The sequence below is a fragment of the Anomaloglossus baeobatrachus genome, chromosome 7 (assembly GCF_048569485.1).
Source record: "Anomaloglossus baeobatrachus isolate aAnoBae1 chromosome 7, aAnoBae1.hap1, whole genome shotgun sequence".
Classification (NCBI taxonomy): Eukaryota; Metazoa; Chordata; class Amphibia; order Anura; family Aromobatidae; genus Anomaloglossus; species Anomaloglossus baeobatrachus.
This window is the reverse complement of record NC_134359.1, coordinates 244,322,982-244,345,305: the sequence shown is the minus strand read 5'-3', so window position 1 is coordinate 244,345,305 and position 22,324 is coordinate 244,322,982. Positions and strand designations below refer to the sequence as shown.

At 51.2% G+C, this 22,324-nt stretch overlaps 1 protein-coding gene across 2 annotated transcripts in view; it reads left to right on the top strand.

The window, feature by feature from the left end:
* The window catches only part of VPS35L (VPS35 endosomal protein sorting factor like), a 169,565-nt gene that overhangs the window by 94,474 nt on the left and 52,767 nt on the right, over window positions 1-22,324 (top strand). For both annotated transcript variants that reach the window (XM_075317995.1, XM_075317997.1), the window contains exons 19-23: window positions 309-389; window positions 1,397-1,459; window positions 1,558-1,643; window positions 2,957-3,037; window positions 3,833-3,896. In XM_075317995.1, coding sequence (XP_075174110.1) covers window positions 309-389; window positions 1,397-1,459; window positions 1,558-1,643; window positions 2,957-3,037; window positions 3,833-3,896 — 375 coding nt within the window. The remainder of the gene's footprint in view (window positions 1-308; window positions 390-1,396; window positions 1,460-1,557; window positions 1,644-2,956; window positions 3,038-3,832; window positions 3,897-22,324) is intronic.

The following is a 22,324-nucleotide window of genomic DNA, read 5'->3' as shown; positions in this document are numbered from 1 at the left end:
TTTATGCTTTAGTTATTTTGGATTATTTTATTGCTTTCTCACTAACTGAGGAGGCAAGGTATAGTGTGCTGGGGAGAAGACATCATTTTTTGTTAAGATATATTGTTAGTGTTAGCCACCAGGTGAGAGCAGACTAACCCATGGTTCCTGTGTCCCCCAATGAATGAGAGAGGGATTTTACAGTGAGTACCAAAAATCTTCATTTAACTACTATAATAGTTATGGTGTAAACTGGAAGCCTCTTTAATATATAGCTTTAGGCCTCTATCATTGCATTTTTGATGTTTTTATACCTTATGTGTTTGTAGAAGAGAGAGGTGAACACTATCTTGGCTGATGTTATTAAACACATGACCCCGGATCGGGCATTTGAAGAGGCCTATCCACAGGTAATTTTTATACTACGTTGGGTACAGTAATTCCAGATTTTGGTACAGTTGTCCAAGGGGTAATGTTCTCTTTGTGGAGCGTGACATGTCTGGCATGCCTAGGTGAGGAGGCTTATATTCCATGCAATGCTTTTCTGGGAAAGTTAATATGCAAATATCCCCTTAAGAGACGTAGCGTACTTGAACTCTAGTGCCACCTATTGAAAGTAGCAGTCTTAAAGGTCAATATCACCTTTTTAATGAGCCTTGTCATATGACTTAGGATAAAAGCCAAAGCAGAATCTTAACATGGAGACACGTGTTTTGGGGAATTGCCCCTCATCAGTGCAAAGCATGAGATCTGATTTGACTGCATGAGAGGCTTATGACTAGGATCCAAGGGGTAATGTTTTTCCTTGTGGAGAGTGACATGTCCAGCAGGTCCAGATGAGGAGGCTTAGGAGCCATACAACGCTCCTCCGTAAAATCCAATATGCAAATTGCCTTTTCAGAGAGGAAAAGAACTTGGACTCTAGTGCATGGTGCAGCTGTCAAAATGATATGCGTATATATACACTGTGTGTATGCAAAAATATTAGTAGGCTCATATGGGTGGCTGAGAAATCTCCATCTATCCATATGTGCACATCCAAAGAAAATATCTGGTCCTGTGACTCTACACAGATGTGGATCCCTCCTCATCCATCACACTAGATAGGTGCTGCTGGACCACATTGGGGGGGTGACACTGTGAATGAACATGCAATCCAGTCCATTCATTTGCAATATTTCAAAGTCCCGTACACAGGAACAGGAAAGAGCGCCTCCGCAGGTAAAATGAAGAATTACACGATTACGCATGTTGGTTTCTCTAACCTCAGAAATGCTCTCTAATCCGACTGATAAGTGTTTGGTCTTCAACTCCCGTTTGTTAACCCAAAAGTGGGTATTTCACAATGGGTTAATCTCCGCTGCTTGGGTCCTGAATCGTTTGGTGTTGTCTTATATTTGATGGATTTGTTTTCCAGCTCCAGTCTGTAATGACCAAAGTGGTTGCACATTTTCACGACTTCTCCGTCCTCTTTTCGGTGGTGAGATATCCCTGCCATTGCTGACATATAGAATTGCTTATACACTATAGTTATACTCCTATTTTTTGGGTGTTAAAAGCCAAATATTTTGGTTTTAGGAGAAGTTCCTGCCATTTATGGACATGTTCCAGAAGGAAAGTGTCAGAGTTGAGGTCTGCAAGTGCATAATGGAGGCCTTTATCAAGTAAGAATTTAGATCCTCAAAACCTTAGAGGGCTTTCCTCAAGATAGGTAGGCAGCCCCTATCCTTCCATAGACAATAACTTCCCAACCTCTGGGACCGGCACCAATCCAAAAAATATGTACACTGCCCCTTTCCCTTCCCTTTCCCTTCCCTTTCCCTTCCCTTTCCCTTCCCCTTCCCTTTCCCTTCCCTTTCCCTTCCCTTTCCCTTCCCTTTCCCTTCCTTTCCCTTCCTTTCCCTTCCTTTCCCTTCCTTTCTCTTCCTTTCCCTTCCTTTCCCTTCCTTTCCCTTCCTTTCCCTTCCTTTCCCTTCCTTTCCCTTCCTTTCCCTTCCTTTCCCTTCCTTTCCCTTGCTTTCCCTTGCTTTCTCTTCCCTCCCTTCCCTTCCCTTTCCCTTCCTTTCTCTTGCTTTCTCTTGCTTTCCCTTCCTTTCCTCCCTTCCCTTTCCCTTCCCTTTTCCCTTCCCTTTTCCCTTCCCTTTCCCTTCTCTTTCCCTTTCCCTTCCCCTTCCCTTTCCCTTCCCTTTCCCTTCCTTTCTCTTGCTTTCCCTTCCTTTCCCTTCCTTTCCCTTCCTTTCCTCCCTTCCCTTTCCCTTTCCCTTCCCTTTCCCTTCCTTTCTTTTGCTTTCTCTTGCTTTCCCTTCCTTTCCTCCCTTCCCTTTCCCTTCCCTTTCCTTTCCCTTCCCTTTCCCTTCCCTTTCTCTTGCTTTCTCTTGCTTTCTCTTGCTTTCTCTTGCTTTCCCTTGCTTTCCCTTCCTTTCCCTTCCTTTCCTCCCTTCCCTTTCCCTTTCCCTTTCCCTTCCCTTTCCCTTTCCCTTTCCCTTTCCCTTTCCCTTCCCTTTCCCTTCCCTTTCCCTTTCCCTTCCCTTTCCCTTCCCTTTCTCTTACTTTCTCTTGCTTTCCCTACCTTTCCTCCCTTCCCTTTCCCTTCCCTTTCCCTTTCCTTTCCCTTTCCCTTACCTTTCCCTTACCTTTCCCTTTCCTTACCTTCCCCTTTCCCTTTCCCTTCCGTTTCCCTTCCCTTTCCCTTCCCTTTCCCTTCCCTTTCCCTTCCCTTTCCCTTCCCTTTCCCTTCCCTAAAAAAAAAGCTCTGGTTCTTGGGATTCATGGGTTTCCCAGCAGTCAAACCCCCACTAATCAGAACTGTATCCCCTATCCAAGAATATATGATCACTTCCAAACTTGAAAATATCTCTATAAACTTTATAGAGTGAATGTGAATAGCAATATCATAAATATATCACTGAATATGGCTTAGTTTACTCCTGCACCATACAATACATTTTTATACAATTTGGGTTTTTTTTACCCGTAGACATCAGCAGGAGGTGACCAAGGATCCGGTCATACTGAACGCGCTCCTCCACGTCTGTAAGACCATGCATGACTCCGTAAAGTAAGACTTTCCTACATTCACTTCAGCGATAACTGTGATATTGTAAATCATTGAAGGAAAAAAACTCCTCTTAAAGGGATTGTCCATTTTTATTTATTTATTTTTTTTTGTTCCTAGCCCTCCAGTATCTAAACTATGTTGCTCCTTCTATATTATTTCTCTGCTTTCCCCAGTTTTGTTTACATGGCTGATGCGTCGTTGTCACATCGACATCTTGTGACTGCTGCAGCCAATCACAATGAATGGTAGTTTGGGCCTCTGTACTGCAAAAAGCCACTTGACGAGCCAAAATTCTACCTGGTTCATACATTCTATGATCTTAGCTACAAAAATTAAATAATAATGAATAATAAGTATTTTATATAGGTTTTCCCAAATCTGTCATTACGTATTAAAGGAATTGTCCAGTTACAACAGGTTATTGGTAGGTGATAACTTACTGATTTGTGGATATCATATCCCCAGGATCATCACTGATCAGCAGATAGGGGAATTCTTATCCCCATTATAAATTAATGAGGCTGGTTGGATACATGACCACCACTCCATCTATTCACCATGGTACTTCTGGATGAAGCGGAGCGCAGCGCTCAGCCCCATAGAGAATGAAGGGAGCAACGTTCCAGCATGTGCAGAGGCTTCATTCTCACAGTGATAAATGTCCTGTTCTGCTGATTGGTGCGGACCCCAGCAGATGGACCCCCTTTGTACAGCAATTAGTCCTTTTATCTTTTGTAACTTATTTTCACCGGACAGCCATTTTTAGGTATGTGACTTACAGTTCTCTCTTCGCAGTGCCTTGACCCTGGAGGATGAGAAGAGGACGCTGGCTCAGCTCATTAATGGATTCATCAGAATGGTAGGTGGATTCCTGCTTCTCATCATGTACGCGGACGACTGATGCTTTAGGCTATGTGCGCACTTACCGGATTTTGCCGCGGATTTTTCGCGGATTTGCTGCATGTTTCGCTGCAGAAAATGTTCATAACATCTCTGCAGTGAATCACCAGCAAATCCTATGGAGAAAAAAAATCCTGTGCGCACTGGGCGGAATTTGACAGCTGCATGTTTTGCTGCGGGAATCCCGCAGCAAAAACAAGTGCATGTCACTTCTTTTCCGCACATCGCTGCGGGATTTCACTCCATTGACTCCAATGTAATCGAGAAATCCCGCAGGGAATAACGCAGGCAGCAAATTCTGTGCGGTTCACTGCGTTTTCCTGCGTTATTCCCTGCGGTATTTCGCGGTTTACCTCCGGTAATGTACAACGCTGGCCTGCGGTTTGCAGGGAAGTGATGTCATTACAGGAAGAGGAAGCGGAGCAGAGAGTAAACACACACAGATCACACACACACACACACAGACATAGAACACAGACATCACAGACACAGACACATAGAACACACATAGAAAGAAAACGGAAATATAGAAAACAAAGAACGTGGGCTCCGCTGCATATTTACCTTCCAGCCGAGGTAAGCACACAGCGGTGGCCCGGTATTCTCAGGCTGGGGAGGGAGAGGGGCAGGGTTAATGTCCCCCGCCTCCCTCCCCCTCCCGCAGCCGAGAATATCAGCCGCAGCTGCCCCGGGACTGTCGCATGCATTATGCGGCAGCACCGGGAGTGTCCTCGGCTCTTCCTGCCGCCGTGTAGCAGTGGCGGTCAGGGTAATATAACAAGGGGTTAATGGTGGTGGGGGACCACCGCCATTAACCCCAGGCTTGATCATGGCAGCGTCTATGTGACAGCTGACATGATCAACCCGTAAATAAAGTGAATAAAACACAGACACCAAAAATCCTTTATTTTAAATAAAACCAACAAGCCTCGTTCACCATTTTATTAACCCCTCCCGCAACAAAACTCCGGCGTAATCCACAGCTCCGACATAATCCACAGCTCCGGCTCCGACGTCCTGCACTGCTGACATCCAGCCGCGACTGTCACAGACACAGGCTGAATGCAGCAGACAGCAGAGGTAATTACCGGTCATTTCCCACGGCCGGTAATGTGAACTCACTGCCGACCGTGGGAAATGCAGCGATCTGTCCTCTATCTCTCTATCTATCTATCTATCTATTCTTCTGTCTCTTTATCTATCTATCTATCTATCTACTATCTCAGAATTAAATGACTTTTTTTTTTTTTTTCAATGTGCTTTATTGCATTGAATGCAATAAAGCACATCCCAACCCGCACGCGGCAATACCGCGAATAATACCGCGGTAAAACCGCGGCAAACCGCATGCGGTTTTCGGGTGCGGTTTCCCGCGGTTTTTTACCGCGGGTGCGGTAATCTTTGAGAGCATGCGGAATTTTCTCAAGAAAATTCCATTTCCCAGTGCGCACATAGCCTTACTGTAGCTTTTTATCAATTACATGCCAAACATAAGACATCACTGATTAGCGCCAAGTGCATTTTTTGTCTTGAAAACCCCTTTGTGATCCTCTCTTATAAGGCAAGATGTTTAGTTATTTCTCCTTGTGTCTTAACGTCATCCCCTATATAATTTGCAGCCTGCATATGACCTTTATAGGTCTATTTTCTGTATCCTCTGTGATTGAGGGGGTAAGCTGCATTTAAAGGGAATCTTTCACCAGGTTTTTGCTTCCCCATCTGAGAGCGGTATAATGTAGAGACAGAGACCCTGATTCCAGTGATGTCAATTACTGAGCTGTTTGCTGTCATTTTGATAAAATCAGTGTTTTCTCTGCTGCAGATCTAGCAGTTATACAGAGCTGATGAATAGGCTGGACTACCTGTACTCCAAATGAGTAGGTTCTGATATAAATGCAAATAAAGGTAGCCAATAGACAAGTTAGAAGTAGGGGTTTGGAAATCAATTAAAAATATATCAAAAGGATTTACCTGCACATCCAACAGGTGTGTGAACAGGTGATAGCCGAAAACACAATATAACTACAAAACACATACAGCTGCACTCTAGAATGCTAACAATGAATAAGGGAACTCTGGTATCGCATTACTGCTATAGGAATATTTGAAAAAAAGCTGGATCCTTCCTGCCCAGACATGTAGGTTTTTAACCCAGATAGAGGCATTTAAGTTAAGGTTCCAGTCTACAAGAGATCACCTTGCCGTTGGTTATCGGGCTCACATGCATTGGCCAATGCCTCAGCTAAGCATCTTTTTTTCCAAATATTCCTATAGCAGTAATGCAATTCCAGAGAACCCTTATTAATTGTTAGCATTCTAGAGTGCATAACCCAGCACTGACTATTACTAGTAAGTATCCAGCTGATCTATATACATTCTAGAGTGCAGCTGTATGTATTTTGTAGTTATATTGTGTTTTCAGCTAGTACCTGTTCACACCGGTTGGATGTGCAGGTCAGTCTTTTTGATATATTTGTAATGCATTTCTTTCTGACTGAGCATCCACCTTGTAACCAGGCTGTATCCATCTCCCTTTATAACTGGATCCTTTCTGCTCAGACATGTAGGTTTTAACCCAGATAGAGGCATTTGTTAGGGTCCCAATATATGAGATCACCTTGTCGTGGTGACCGGGCTCACATGCATTGGCCAATACATAAGCGAAGTATCACTTTTTTTCTTTATCGTTCCTATGGGAGATCCAGACATTGGGTGTATAGCTTCTGCCTCCAGAGGACACACAAAGTACTACACTCAAAAGTGTTGCTCCTCCCTCTGAGCTTATACACCCCCTGGAGAACCAGATCTAGCTAGTTTATCGCTTTGTGTTCAGGAGGCATACATCCACACATGCATTCTCATCTGATTTTTGGAAAGAGTTTGAAGAAAAGCGGGTCCAAGCCTGGACCCCCGGCATGTCCCTTCTCACCCCACTGTGTCGGCGGTGCTGTTAAGGTTGATTCCAAGGCTGGAGCCTTACATGCCGTGCTCCTTCACCATCCCTCCTGGGCTCTGTCTTGAAGTGGGAGCCAGCACGGTTCTCCATGCTTGGCAGGAGACCGGTCTCCATCCGCAGCCCTTCAGGATCCTGCTGGACAGGAGCACTCATCCCCAGGGACTTGGAACCCTGCGTCTCAGCAAGCTAAGTACCTGAGACGTTTATATATTGGGGGTCCCTGTACTTTATTATTGTGGGAGAGTGTGCTGAGTGAGTTTTATGACATTTCCGGCGGGTTCTCTGGCTGCCGCCTGAGAACCGCGCCGATGGTGCCTGCGCACCGGCCGCACAGCTCAAATTTAGGCCCCGGCTTCACCGGAGGCCTACTTTCGGTTTCACTGCCCTCGCATGTCATTCATGCAGAGGGACAGCGCGGCTCCGCCCAGCGACCGTTCTGCACAGGGGAAGGCCACTCCTCACTGGGTACATGTCTCCTCCCCTGTAAGTCTCTATGGCCCTCCAGATCCCGCTCTCAGAGTGAGTCCCGCCCCCTCTCTTTGCTCCGGCGGCCATTTTCTCAGCGTTTTTCCCTGCGATCAGCACTGGTCTGCAGCATCCCTGCTGAGGTGCTTGGGGGTCCGGGCTTCAGGATCTGGAGGGCACACAACACCGCTCCAGCGGTCTGGTAAGCCACAACCTCTGGTTGTGGACCTCTGTATATACTCTCTGGGGGTCATTCTCTGGCAGAGCCCCCACTCCAGCAGCATGTCTCACACGAGGAGCAAGGCTCCAAAGCTATATTCAGTATGCGCTGCATGTAAGCTCCTACTGCCTGAACCGAGCACCTATCCACATTGTGATGCCTGCTCTAACCTGACGATGCCTCAGCCTGGATTCGCACCCCCAGTGGTCTCTCCGGCTGCTCCGGCTACTGTGGCTGAACCCCCGGCTTGGGTAGAATCCTTATCTAGGTCTATCTCCCAGTCTTTTGCCGACTCCATGGGACAGCTGTCCAGGACTTTGCTGAACATGCATCAGCCCCCTTCACAGGGTGCCTCTGCTGCTAGAGCTTTCTAATGACCGGAGCTCACAGAGGATTCATCATCTGGTCCCAGACCCCGTCCTCCTAAGAGGAGACGCAGGGCTCCCTCTCCTTCCTCGTCCCGCGTCTCTTTTTCAGAAGCTGACTCGCAGGACGAGGAGGATGCCTTTACAGGGGACTCGGATGCTAACTCCATGTGCCCCATTGATCTGTCCGAGAGTGACTCAGATGTTAGTGATTTGATTGCGTCCATTAATTCAGTACTGGATCTCAATCCGCCAGTATCAGAGGAGCAACCCTCTCTGGCAGAAAAGCACCAGTTTACCTTGCCTAAGAGGTCAAAGAGTGTGTTCTTTAATCACTCTAGTTTTCAGGCCGCTGTGACCACACCTAGGGCCTGTCCTGACAAACGCTTCCCAAAGCGTGGTTCTGATGACCGTTTTCCCTTTCCACCTGAGGTGGTCAAGGAGTTGGCTCATTCACCAAAGGTAGACCCCCCGGTGTCTAGACTCTCAGCCCGGACCGTTGTATCAGTGGCTGATGGCACCTCTCTTAAGGATTCCACTGACCGCCAGGTTGACCTTCTGGCCAAATCTGTATATGAAGCGGCAGGGGCCTCGTTCTCCCCGACTTTTGCAGCAGTGTGGGCTCTCAAAGCCATCTCTGCTTCTCTAGAGGAGATGCATTCCCTCGCTAGGGAATCTATGCCCGAAATGGTTACCTTAACTTCCCAAGCTTCAGCTTTTTCATCCTATGCCATGTCTGCCATGCTGGAGGCTTCTCACCGCACTGCGGTGGCTTTGGCTAATTCCCTCGCTATCCGCAGGATCTTGTGGCTTCGAGAGTGGAAGGCAGATGCTTCTTCAAAGAAGTACCTTGCTGGACTCCCTTTTGCTGGGTCCAGGCTGTTCGGTGAACAGCTGGATGAAATTATTAAGGAAGCTACTGGCGGGAAGAGTACTTCCATGCCACAAACCAAACCCAGGAAACCTGTCCAGGGCAGGAATCAGTCGAGGTTTCGTTCCTTTCGTTCCTCCAACTGGTCGTCCTCTAAGCCCTCGGCCTCGTCCACTAACTCAGCCAAGGACCAAAAATCCAAAATGGATACAGCCGCACACTAAATGCCATCAATGTATAAGGGAACTCTGGTACTGCATTACTGCTATATGAAAAAATGAGATTTTAGTTTATGAATTGGCCAATGCATGTAAGCCCGGACACCAAACGGCAAGGTAAATCTCAATATTCCGGGGTCCCTAACTAAAATGCCACTATCTAGGTTAAAAACATCCTTGTCTGGGCAGCTAGACTAAAAATCTAACTAGAAATGCCACTATCTGGACTAACCCCCATGTCTGGGCAGCTAGGACTCCTGGTATAAGGATTTTGAACACAGCCTGGTTTATAGGGCGGAGTGCTCAGTCAGAAAAAAACTCACTGCAAATACTTCAAAAGACTGACCTGCACATCCTACAAGTGTGTATAGGTGCCAGCTGAAAAAACCTAGCAAATACAAAATGGATACAGCCGCACACTAAATGCCATCAATGTATAAGGGAACTCTGGTACTGCATTACTGCTATATGAAAAAAGAAGGATTTTTGTGTACTCACCGTAAAATCTCTTTCTCTGAGTCTTCATTGGGGGACACAGGACCATGGGTTATGCTGCTGTCACTAGGAGGCTGACACTAAGTAAACAGAAAAAGTTAGCTCCTCCCCAGCAGTATAACCCCTGAGCCGGAGGCGGGCTCAATCAGTTTAGTGCACAAGCAGTAGGAGGAGAACCAAACAATCCTGGATAAAACAAGGTAAAAACTATGATCATTAGTCGTGTGACCAGTGGCATGGGAATATGGCCACTGGGGTAACCGGCAGGTAATATATAACAAGAAACACAAGCAGGGTGGGTGCTGTGTCCCCCAATGAAGACTCAGAGAAAGAGATTTTACGGTGAGTACACAAAAATCCTTCTTTCTCTAGCGTTTCATTGGGGGACACAGGACCATGGGACGTCCAAAAGCAGTCCCTGGGTGGGAAGAGAACCATCACCAGAGATAGGAAGGAGCCGCTTCCCCCTGTCGGACTTGACCCAGACCTACAAGCACCTACCTTGATACAGGTGTGCGATTGCCGCCCGCAAACCTTACGCCAAGACCGGGCTCTACCGAAGCTTGGGTGTGACCCTGGTCAAAACTAGTAAAGGTATGCCGACTAGATCAGGTGGCGACCCAGGGGACCTGGCCAGTCGACGTCTGAAGTCCATCCGTCCAAGGGGTATCCCTTGCTCGGTAGACCGCGGCGGAAGTCCGTCCTTCGTGCGATAGCCTAACCATATGGAGGAATGGATCAATGTGAAATTCTGGCCCTTGGCGCCGGCATGCGCCTCTTGGGAACAGGTGGAAGGATGGACTGACTGTCGGTGTAACCGAAAAGTGGTGTCCTGCAGACCTAAAAGACTGAGGGCTCGTACCAGCCCTGGAACGAACTAGGCCCTCATTTTGGCTGAGAGAGGAGACTAGAACCGAACACTGAAACCTAAACTCCTCTTCTGGAAGAAACAGCAAGCTGCCTTGGACAGAACGAAGGGTTCTGCCGGAGCACCCCCTTGTCCTGCTAGAGGAGCCGGAAAAGGGGGAAAGGCGACAAGAGGGCTGCCCGCCCTGATGCCGTCCGTAACCAAAAGACGGCCACGAGGAGCCCACCTATCAAAACCGGTGGGAGCAGGGAAAAAGAGTACTCTGAAGCGAAACCATCACTGGATTAAGGTCCCACGTTTCTAGTGACCGAAGATACCGCCGAGCCAGATGGACGCTTCCCTGAGTGGAGGCCGTGATCGAAGGACGGAAAGTGAGAGGACTCCGAAAACCCGAACAATCGAGCAGCCACCTGGTCGATACAGGGAAACGCGAGAGTGCCGCATCCAGAACTGACTGGAAGAAGGCCAGCAAGAAGGAGGGGAGGGAGAGAGAGGAGAAGGGAAGATGTGCTCCTCATACCACCGGGGGAGCTCTGTACGAGTGGAATTAAATCCTCGAGGAAACTGGACTCCCCAGCCCTCACCATTTGTCTGCAATCTTCTTGACAACAGACCTGACCGAGCCAGAACCCGGGATCCACTGGTGAGCCCGTTGGACTTGGGACTTCTGAGTCCCGGTAGAAGAGAGGGGCCCCGACACGGATGAACTGGGCGGTCTGGAAGGAGTCACGGGGCATCTGCGAGGAGTTGAGCAAGATATGTGAACTATGCTCACCTGGGCTACTCCAGAGCCTTCCTCTGCCCTGGTCCATCTTGAGAACCCTCAAGATCATGGGAAACCGCGGGAAGACGCACAAGAGCCTGAATAGGCTTCACGACCGGTCGAGGGCATCGTCACCTAGTCCAGAGCAGGTGGCACCCACGATGCCCCATTGACCTGAAAGTGCGATCGCAAGACCAATAGGACCACGACTGGAGATCTTCCTTCGCCGGGGAACTGGCTGGTGACTTCCCTGTTGAAGAGCCATTTGCCTAAGCGAGGTCCTTCTTGCCGAGAGAATCGGCCGTCCAAACGTCCACGCTAGGTATGTGGAGCCGAGATTAGCGAGTGAAGAGACCTGTCCCAGGGGAAGATCTTCTAGGCTTCTTCCCTTGCCATGACACTCCCTGCATCTCCCTGGAGGATGATGCACGTCACCGCTGTGGCATGGTCCGAGTGGAACCTGAATGGGCCACCCCGACCAAGAGAATAAATTGTAAACCGGGCTAACCGGAGGGGAGAAGGATACCCTAGCACGGGAGACTGGTGACGGTTGATAACACGCTCCAGAGGAGGAAAGGGGAGCTTCAAGGGACGGTTGTGAAAACTGGTCCGCAAGGAGGGGATTGGCGAGTCCCCCACGAAGACGGAACCTTCCTGACTCCGTTCTTCAGAGTGGTCCGCTGGAGAGTCAAGGATGAATCTGGTAAGTGCACCGCCGCTATTCCCGCCACAGACTGCCGAGGGCTCGCATAGCAAAACTGATGGAAAAAAACGGGCGCGGATGGCAAAGGGTACGCGGGACTCTGTGCCCGGTAGAAAACTACTCCTGCGTGAGGAGTAGCTACCCGTGGACGGGCTCGATACCGTGCCTAAGAGATGATCTACCGGGTAGGGATCTGAGAGGACTCCCTCCGGTAGCTCAGCTACCCTAGTAGCGAAAAGTGATGATGACGGTCTAAACCTCAAGCGCGGGCCCTTGAAGGGAGAACTCTGGTCCTCTAGGTCGTTTTTGGGCGGAGTGAACCTAGCAGCCCTGTAGCGTAGTATGCGCAGGGACAGTGATCCCTGCAAGCGCTCTTAAAAAACTGGAACGGCCCACTGTCCCGCGAGGCGGAGGGACTGTTGGAGGGATAGAGGCGCCCTGACGGGTGCGGCGTGAACGGACTGGGACCTAGCTGTAGGGGGACGATCCTGATGCGTCTGGCCAATGCCGGGAAGAGATGTACTCTACCCTGACGTAGCCTAGGGGAGCAACTGGCCCCGCCCATCTCCGAAGGGCGTTCACGTACAGTCGGAAGGGAAGTCAGCGACTCCTTAGACGTCGATTCCAGTTCCTAATCCTGAGTCAGAGGTCTCGACGGGTGTACACACCGATGCTAGAGGCTCAGGCCGAGCCGCAGTCAGACACCAGGTCTGTGAAGAGAGGGTACTCACGGAAGATGATAACCAGTCCAGGGTCGGCATAGGTGGAACGTGGTCCGCCGCGTAGGGTGTCCGCGGAGACCCTGCGGAGCGTCACGTTAGGGACGAGAAACCAGAAGGAACCCAGGCGGGTCGATTACAGGGTAGCGCGCCTCTTCCTTTCGGAGCCCCCCTTCGAGAAGGGGTAATGACAAGTAAAGGGACTTACCACTGGTAAACATCGTGCCTGGGAAATAACCATGCTCACGCAGTCAGCACGGCGAACTCTGGATGTCCCCTGTAAACCGCAGGGGCCCGCCACATTCGTCTCTTCAAGATGACATGCCCCCTCTCTCCGGAGCCCTTTGGGGGAATGATAATGGCAATAACACGACTTACCGCTGGAAACGCAGTGTCTAGTTGCTGTTCGTGATCAAACAGCGACTCCAGTGTAGCATGCCCATTTTGTCCGAAAACCCTCTTGGAGAAAGGCATAATGATACTGACAAGACTTACCGCTGGTAAACTTCGTGTCCGGTTGTTGTCAGTGATCACGCGGTAACTCGGCGAACTCTGGATGTCCACTGATTACATCAAGGGTCCGCTCCAAATGTCTTAAAGGAGACCTGCGTGCACAGAGAGAAGAGGGCTGTCCGTAGCCTTACGGCTTGACTCACCATTCCTAGCAGGCTACTTGTCATGCGGCAAAAACATCCAGGTCCTGCTCGGAGTTCACCAGAGGTGGAACGCCTGGGCCATCACCCGAGAGGTCGAAAGGCTACCGAAGGACAGGCAGTCTGGACCTGGGGATTAAGGTGAAACCTGGGGGGCCGCAGAAGATGAGACCTGGCGGGTCCGCTTCCGGCAGAGGAACCGGCCCCTGGTATGGGACTCACCTCCCCGAGGGGATTGCGCCAGTCCTGTGGATGATCTGACAGAGCGTCGGCCAGGGACGCAGCGCATGCGCACCAACCCGAGGAACGCCAGCGAGGGGATTTAGCCAGAGCCAGGCGCCAACTATTCGGCAGGGGCGGGGAGCAGGGGCGTGCAGTGCCAGTGGCTGCGGTGGATGTAAAAAACAATTGAGGGAAGCATAGACCTGAGCTTACCGGTCCAAAACAAATATCTCAAGCTGAGACCTGTAAGAGTTAATAAACTCAATCTACATATATAGTAATAACTCAACCCATGAACATAAAAAACCTACTATCGTTAAAAATTGTGGCTATTTTTGGGCCCATTTTTCCCTGATAAGGGATGCTGCAGCCTCAGCAATCCGCAGATCAGGAGTCTGCCCTGATCCTCTTTTTTTTTTTATTTTTTATTTAAAATGGACGCTGAGGGGGCTGGAGGCGGACCCAAGAGAGCGGGAAAAACTATCCACCACCCCCCTAGTGATGCCTGGAGCAGAGCGGAGGGCGGAGGCAGAGAGGCCGGCGGCCAATAGCGCTGCGCGGGAGGCGGGCCTGGGACGCCGAAGACAGGGCCGAAGCCGGGGACTAAATTTTGAAGCTGCCGCCGCGGGCAGAGGCAGCGCCGGCGGACCCACTCACGAAGCGGCGGCGGCGCAGTAGCGATGCGGCGGCGGCGCAGTAGCGATGCGGATCCCCCCGACCTCGGATGTCGGCAGGGAGCTCCGCGGACGTGGCCGGGGTGCCAGGCGGCTAGGCCCAGACCGGGGACTAAATTTGGAAGCTGCCGCCGCGGGCAGAGGCAGCGCCGGCGGACCCACTCACGAAGCGGCGGCGGCGCAGCGGCGATGCGGACCCTCCCGACCTCGGATGTCGGCAGGGAGCTCCGCGGACGTGGCCGGGGTGCCAGGCGACTAGGCCCAGACCGGGGCCTAAATTTTAGCAGCCGCCCGATGACCGGATGGGGACGTGGGGGCGCCCGGTGAGTAGGCCCGGACCGGGGCCTAAAGATTGCATCCGCCCGGGAGAAGGTAGGAGAGGGTGTCCTACCTGAAGGGCGGCGTCGCATCTGCCAGTGTGCAGGCGTGGAGCTCTGCACCCGTGCCCCTGTGCTCCGCACACCGGATGACTGGCTGCGGCAGCAGGAGAAGAATGAGGCAGGCAGGCAGGCAGGGAGGTGGACGCCGGTGGGGGGGAAGCCCCTCTGAAGTGTAGCAGCGCTGCGGGCCCCATCATACAATCCAGACGCGCTGCGAGGTCCAGTCCCTGCTGTATGCCCCTTGCACCCTTTGGGGTGATACCGCAGGGTGAATAGGGGGTGCTCAGTAAAGTTCAGCCCCGCGTGCCAACCCGGGAGTGGTACCGTGGAATTGGACGGGGGAGAGGGCCCGACGACTCAAGCCTCTGCGACCCAGGGGAGTGGTACCCACACGGGCTGCGAGAGCTGAGGTAGAGAAACGATACCTGTAGAAAAAGAGAATTACCACAGCCGAGAGAAAAAATGAAAAAATATACGCAAAAAATCAAGTGGCTGAAGGGGGCCCAGTCGGCCCACATCAGCCTCCTACGACACTAAGCAAAAAACTGATTGAGCCCGCCTCCGGCTCAGGGGTTATACTGCTGGGGAGGAGCTAACTTTTTCTGTTTACTTAGTGTCAGCCTCCTAGTGACAGCAGCATAACCCATGGTCCTGTGTCCCCCAATGAAACGCTAGAGAAATGAGATTTTAGTTTATGAATTGGCCAATGCATGTAAGCCCGGACACCAAACGGCAAGGTAAATCTCAATATTCCGGGTCCCTAACTAAAATGCCACTATCTAGGTTAAAAACATCCTTGTCTGGGCAGCTAGACTAAAAATCTAACTAGAAATGCCACTATCTGGACTAACCTCCATGTCTGGGCAGCTAGGACTCCTGGTATAAGGATTTTGAACACAGCCTGGTTTATAGGGCGGAGTGCTCAGTCAGAAAAAAACTCACTGCAAATATTTCAAAAGACTGACCTGCACATCCTACAAGTGTGTATAGGTGCCAACTGAAAAAACCTAGCAAATACAAAATGGATACAGCCGCACACTAAATGCCATCAATGTATAAGGGAACTCTGGTACTGCATTACTGCTATATGAAAAAATAAGATTTTAGTTTATGAATTGGCCAATGCATGTAAGCCCGGACACCAAACGGCAAGGTATTGAGATTTACCTTGCCGTTTGGTGTCCAGGCTTACATGCATTGGCCAATTCAATGAGTCCTAGCTGCCCAGACATGGAGGTTAGTCCAGATAGTGGCATTTCTAGTTAGATTTTTAGTCTAGCTGCCCAGACAAGGATGTTTTTAACCTAGATAGTGGCATTTTAGTTAGGGACCCGGAATATTGAGATTTACCTTGCCGTTTGGTGTCCGGGCTTACATGCATTGGCCAATTCATAAACTAAAATCTCATTTTTTCATATAGCAGTAATGCAGTACCAGAGTTCCCTTATGCATTGATGGCATTTAGTGTGCGGCTGTATCCATTTTGTATTTGCTAGGTTTTTTCAGCTGGCACCTATACACACTTGTAGGATGTGCAGGTCAGTCTTTTGAAATATTTGCAGTGAGTTTTTTTCTGACTGAGCACTCCGCCCTATAAACCAGGCTGTGTTCAAAATCCTTATACCAGGAGTCCTAGCTGCCCAGACATGGAGGTTAGTCCAGATAGTGGCATTTCTAGTTAGATTTTTAGTCTAGCTGCCCAGACAAGGATGTTTTTAACCTAGATAGTGGCATTTTAGTTAGGGACCCGGAATATTGAGATTTACCTTGCCGTTTGGTGTCCGGGCTTACATGCATTGGCCAATTCATAAACTAAAATCTCATTTTTTCATATAGCAGTAATGCAGTACCAGAGTTCCCTTATACATTGATGGCATTTAGTGTGCGGCTGTATCCATTTTGTATTTGCTAGGTTTTTTCAGCTGGCACCTATACACACTTGTAGGATGTGCAGGTCAGTCTTTTGAAATATTTGCAAGGACCAAAAATCCAACTGGCGCACAAAAGCGCGTCCACAGAAGACCGCAGGAGCTGCTGCCACTAAGGCAGCTTCCTCTTGACTATCTGTCCGCGCCAGCAACGTCCTTAGTCGGTGGCAGGCTCTCCCACTTTGGCGACGTGTGGTTTCAACACGTCTCCGATCAGTGGGTGCGGGATATCATCTCCCACGGCTACAGGATAGAATTCTCTTCCAGCCCGCCAAACAGATTTTTTCTGTCAACTCCCCCCTGCTCCAAGGCCGCCGCCTTCTCTCAGGCCGTGGCATCCTTGCAGGCCAACGGAGTAATTGTACCGGTTCCCGCCCGGGAACGGTTCAGAGGTTTCTACTCAAATCTCTTCCTAGTCCCCAAAAAGGACGGTTCCTTCCGGCCCATCCTGGATCTCAAGCTTCTCAACAAGCATGTTCAGGTGCGGCATTTTCGCATGGAGTCTCTGCGGTCAGTCATTGCCTCAATGACCCAAGGGGATTTCCTGGCGTCCATCGACATCAGAGATGCCTATCTGCATGTGCCAATTGCAGTTTCACACCAGCGTTGGCTACGTTTTGCAATCGGAGAGGAACATTTCCAATTTGTGGCTCTCCCCTTCGGGTTAGCCACGGCCCCTCGGGTATTCACCAAGGTCATGGCAGCAGTGGTTGCGGTTCTGCACCTCCACGGGTTGGCAGTGATTCCTTACCTGGACGACCTTCTAGTCAAGGCTTCATCCAGCGCAGACTGTCAGCGCAGTGTCTCGCTCACTCTCGCCACTCTAGCCCAATTCGGGTGGCTTGTCCATCTGCCCAAATCCACTCTGACTCCGACCCAGAGGCTCTCGTACCTAGGGATGCAGTTCGAGACTCTGCCGGCACTTGTGAAGTTGCCTTTAATCAAACAGCAGTCCCTCCAACTGGCGGTGCGCTCTCTGCTGAGGCCCCGCCGTTATTCCATCAGGCACCTGATGCAGGTGCTGGGTCAGATGGTGGCGTCAATGGAGGCTGTTCCCTTTGCCCAGTTCCATCTGCGTCCACTGCAGCTGGACATTCTCCGCTGTTGGGACAAGTGGCCTTCCTCCTTGCACAGGTTAGTGGCTCTGTCGCCAGAGACCAGGAGCTCTCTTCAGTGGTGGCTTCGGCCCCTCTCTCTGTCCCAGGGGATGCTCCTTTCTGGCCCCGTCCTGGGTGATCCTCACCACGGATGCCAGTCTATCCGGCTGGGGAGCGGTATGTCTCCACCACTGAGCACAGGGCACTTGGACTCCGTCCGAGTCAGTCCTCTCAATCAATGTGCTGGAAACCAGAGCCGTGCTTCTGGCTCTCCTAGCTTTTCACCACCTATTGGCGGGCAAGCACATCCGAGTCCAGTCAGACAACGCGACAGCGGTTGCCTACATCAATCACCAAGGCGGGACACGCAGCCGCCTGGCAATGTTAGAGGTGCAACTCATCCTTCAATGGACGGAGGACTCCAAGTCCACCATATCCGCAGTCTACATCCCAGGCGTGGAAAACTGGGAGGCAGATTATCTCAGTCGTCAAACCGTGGACAGAGGCGAGTGGTCCCTTCATCCGGCAGTGTTTCAGTCAATCTGCCGCAAGTGGGGCACTCCGGACATGGACCTAATGGCATCCCGTCACAACAACAAGGTTCCGGTTTACGTGGCTCGCTCCCACGATCCTCAGGCCTTTGCAGCGGACGCTCTGGTTCAAGACTGGTCCCAGTTTCGTCTGTCCTACGTGTTTCCCCCTCTAGCTCTCTTGCCCAGAGTTCTGCGCAAGATCAGAATGGAGGGCCGTCGAGTCATCCTCATTGCTCCGGACTGGCCCAGGCGAGCTTGGTACCCAGACCTGCTCCATCTGTCCGTAGAGGTGCCGTGGCATCTTCCAGACCGTCCAGACCTTCTCTCACAAGGTCCGTTTTTCCGCCAGAATTCTGCGGCTCTCAGATTGACGGCGTGGCTCTTGAGTCCTGGATCTTGACGGCTTCTGGTATTCCCCCTGAAGTCATCTCCACTATGACTCGGGCCCGTAAGTCTTCCTCTGCCAAGATCTATCACAGGACTTGGAAAATTTTCCTGTCCTGGTGTCGCTCTTCCGGCCATTCTCCTTGGCCTTTTTCCTTGCCGACCCTTCTGTCTTTTCTACAGTCCGGTCTGCAGCTGGGACTGTCCCTCAACTCTCTCAAGGGACAAGTCTCGGCTCTGTCAGTGCTGTTCCAGTGGCGTATCGCCCGGCTGGCTCAGGTCCGCACCTTCATGCAGGGCGCGTCTCACACCATTCCAACTTACCGGCGGCCCTTGGATCCCTGGGACCTCAATTTGGTTCTCACGGTTTTGCAGAAACCCCCCTTTGAGCCTCTTAGGGAGGTTTCTTTATTTCGACTTTCACAGAAAGTGGTCTTTCTAGTGGCCATAACTTCCCTCGGGAGAGTCTCTGATTTGGCTGCGCTCTCTTCGGAGTCACCTTTCTTGGTTTTTCATCAAGACAAGGTGGTTCTCCGTCCGACTCCGGACTTTCTCCCTAAGGTGGTTTCTCCTTTCCACCTTAACCAGGACATTACCCTACCTTCCTTTTGTCCAGCTCCTGTTCATCGCTTTGAAAAAGCGTTGCATACTCTGGATCTGGTGCGTGCTCTCCGGATCTATGTATCTCGTCCCGCTACTCTTAGGCGGTGCACCTCTCTTTTCTTTATCGTTCCTATGGGAGACCCAGACCATGGGTGTATAGCTACTGCCTCCGGGGGACACACAAAGTTACTACACTCAAAACGTGTAGCTCCTCCCTCCTAGCATATACACCCCCTGCTAGCCAGTCCTAGCCAGTTTTCATGCTTTGTGTTTCAGGAGGATCACACACACATGCATTCTCTGATTTTTTATTTTTCCTTTTGGACAAAGATTTGGAAGAAAAGCGGGTCCAGTCTGGACTCCCGGCATGTCCCTTCACACCCCACTGCGGGGCTGCTGTTAAGGTTGATTTCAGGGCTGTATCCCTTTCATGCCGCGCTCCTTCACCATCCCATGCTGGGGCTCTGGCTTGAAGTCGGAGCCAACACGGTTCTCACTGCTTTGCAGGAGACCGGTCTCCATCCGCAGCCCTTTTGCAGGACCCTGCTGGACGGAGCTATCACCCCCCAGGACCCTGGCAACCTGCGTCTCAAAAGCTAAGTATATGAGACGTTATTACCACAGAAAGTGGTCTTTCCAAGGGTCCTTTATGTTTATTTATTGGGGGAATGTGTTTTATGTTTGGTGTTAACATTTCCGGCCGGTTCTCCAGTTTTCACTGGAGAACCGCGCCGATGGTGCCTGCACGTCGGCCGCATGTTTTACTCTAGGCCCCGGCTTCGCCTGGGGCCTAGTTTCGGTTTCCACTGTCTCTGCATGTCAGTCATGCAGAGAGGCAGTGTAGCTCCGCCCAGCGGCTGTGCAGCACAAGCGAAGGGACACTCCTCATTGAGGAAAGATTCCCCTCCCCCTGGCTACCTCACTGACAGAATCCTTTTGCCGCTCTCAGAGTAGGCCCCGCCCCCGTCTCGCTCGCTCCGGTCGCCATGTTCTCAGCGTTCTCTGTGCCTGCATGGGCACAGAGATTCCACAGTGTGACAAGTGGGGACCTGGGCTGAGGGACCAGGGGGCACAGACATGTCTGTTTAAACGATTGGCAGCCACAACCTCGGTTGTGCAGCTGCTTGTTTTATCGGTTTATATATGCTGGGGACCAGTCTTGACAGAGCCCCCACCTCTGCAGCATGTCTCACAGAGCAGGGCTGCAGGTTGTTTTTATTATGCACTGCAGGTAGTCTCGTACGGCTGTACCGAGCTCATAACCATGGTGGCCCCTCAGCTTGGAGGCAGAGCCGAATGATTGCTAATTAGTGGCCCCTCCATCTGCTCCGGTTTCGGTGGCTGACCCCTGAGGGAATCCTATTTCCAGGGGTCGGCTGTCCTGGCATCTGCTGAGCATGCAGCTCCCCTCTCAGGGCGTTCTTCTGCTTCAGCTCGCTCAATAAAGCTCACAAAGGACTCTCCTTCTGGGCTCAGACCCCGTCCTCCTGACAGGGAGACGCAGGGTCCCCTGTCCTTCCCCGTCCCGCAGCTCCGATTTCGAGCTGACTCACTGACGAGGAGGATGTCTCTACCAGGGGCTCGGACGCTACTTTATGTACATTGATCCGTCCGTACGTGACGCAGAGCCGAATGATTGGATTGCGTCCATTATACTTGTACTGGACCTCCATCCGCCCGTATCAGGGGAGTATTCCCCGCTGGCAGAAAGGCATCAGTATACCTTTAACAGGACGAGGAGTGTGTTCTTTAACCACTCCAGTTTTCAGCCTGCTGCGTCCAAGCTCACAGCCTGTCCTGCAGACCCCAAAGCGGGGTTCTGCGGCTGTTTCCCCCTCCCATCAGAGGTGGTCAAGGAGTGTACTCATTCGCCAAACGTGGCCCCTCCAGTGTCCAGACTTTCAGCCCGGATAGTTGTATCAGTGGCTGACGGCACCTCTATAGGGCTCCCACGGTACATTAATTTTGTACTGGACCCCAATCCGCCGGAGTTACCTTACCTAGGAGAACACCAAAGTGTGTTCCTTAACCACTCCAGTTTTCAGGCCCCTGTGACCAAGCCCAGGGTCCGCTCTGACAGTCGCTTCCCATGAAGCGTGATTCTGAGGACTGTGTTTCCCTGTCCACCAATGGTGGTCAAGAAGTGGGCTCAGTCACCTCAGGTGGCTCAGCCCGGACCGTTATGTCAGTGGCTGATAGCTCCTCACTTAAGGTTTTGCGGTCCGCCCGGTTGTCCTTGGGCCAAGTCGGTATTGGGGCGGCAGCAGCTTCGTTCTCCTCAGCTTTACGGCAGTGCGGTTCTTTTGTACCTTCTCTGCTTGTCTGGAGGAGATGCATTCCCTCACAGGGACTCTATGCCCAAAACGGTTGCCTGAACTTCCAGACTTCAGTCTTTTCATCCTATGCCAGGTCTGCCATGCTGGACACCGCACGGCGGTGGTCTTGGCTACTTTTCCTCGCTATCCGCAGGCTCCTGTGGCTTCGGTAATGGAAAGCAGATGCCTCTATAGGGGTTCCTTGCTGGGCTCCCCTTTGGTGGGACCAGTCTCTTCGGAACCAACTGGATGAAATTCAGGAAGCTCTTGGCGGGGAGAGTTCTTCCTTGCCACAAACCTAAACCAGGGAACCTGTCCAGGACAGGAATCAGTTGAGGTTTTGGTGGCGTTCCTCCATCTGATCGTCCTCTAGCTCGGCCTTGGTTCATAGAACCAAATAGCTTGAAGCTGCGTCTTCAAAAGACCGCAGGAGATGCTACCACGGAGTCAGCTTCCTCCGAGCTATCTAGCCACGCCAACCACCTCCTTGGTCGGTGGCAGGCTCTCTCCACTTGGCGACGTATGGTTCTACCACGTCTCCGTTCAGTGGGGGCGGGATCATATCTCCCATGGCTACAGGATGGATTTCTGTCCACCCGCCAAACAGATTTTTTTCTGTCACCTCCCGGCTCCAAGGCCGCCGCCTTCTCACAGGCCGTGGCATTTCTTGCAGGCCAATGGAGTAATTGTACCGGTTCTCGACTGAGAACGGTTCTGAGATTTTGGTTCAAATCTATTTCTAGTCCCCGAAGAGGGCGGTGCCTTCCGACCTAGATCTTTAGCTTTTTCAGCATGGTCAGGTGTGGCATTTTCACATGGAGCCTCGGTCTTGTTCCGTGTGTTTTTTTTCACCGGATCAATCAAGAACCCAAGGAGATTCCCTAGCAGCCATCGGCATCAGAGATGCTTTTCGGCAGGGGTCAATCGCAGTTTCACACCAGCGTTGACTACGTTT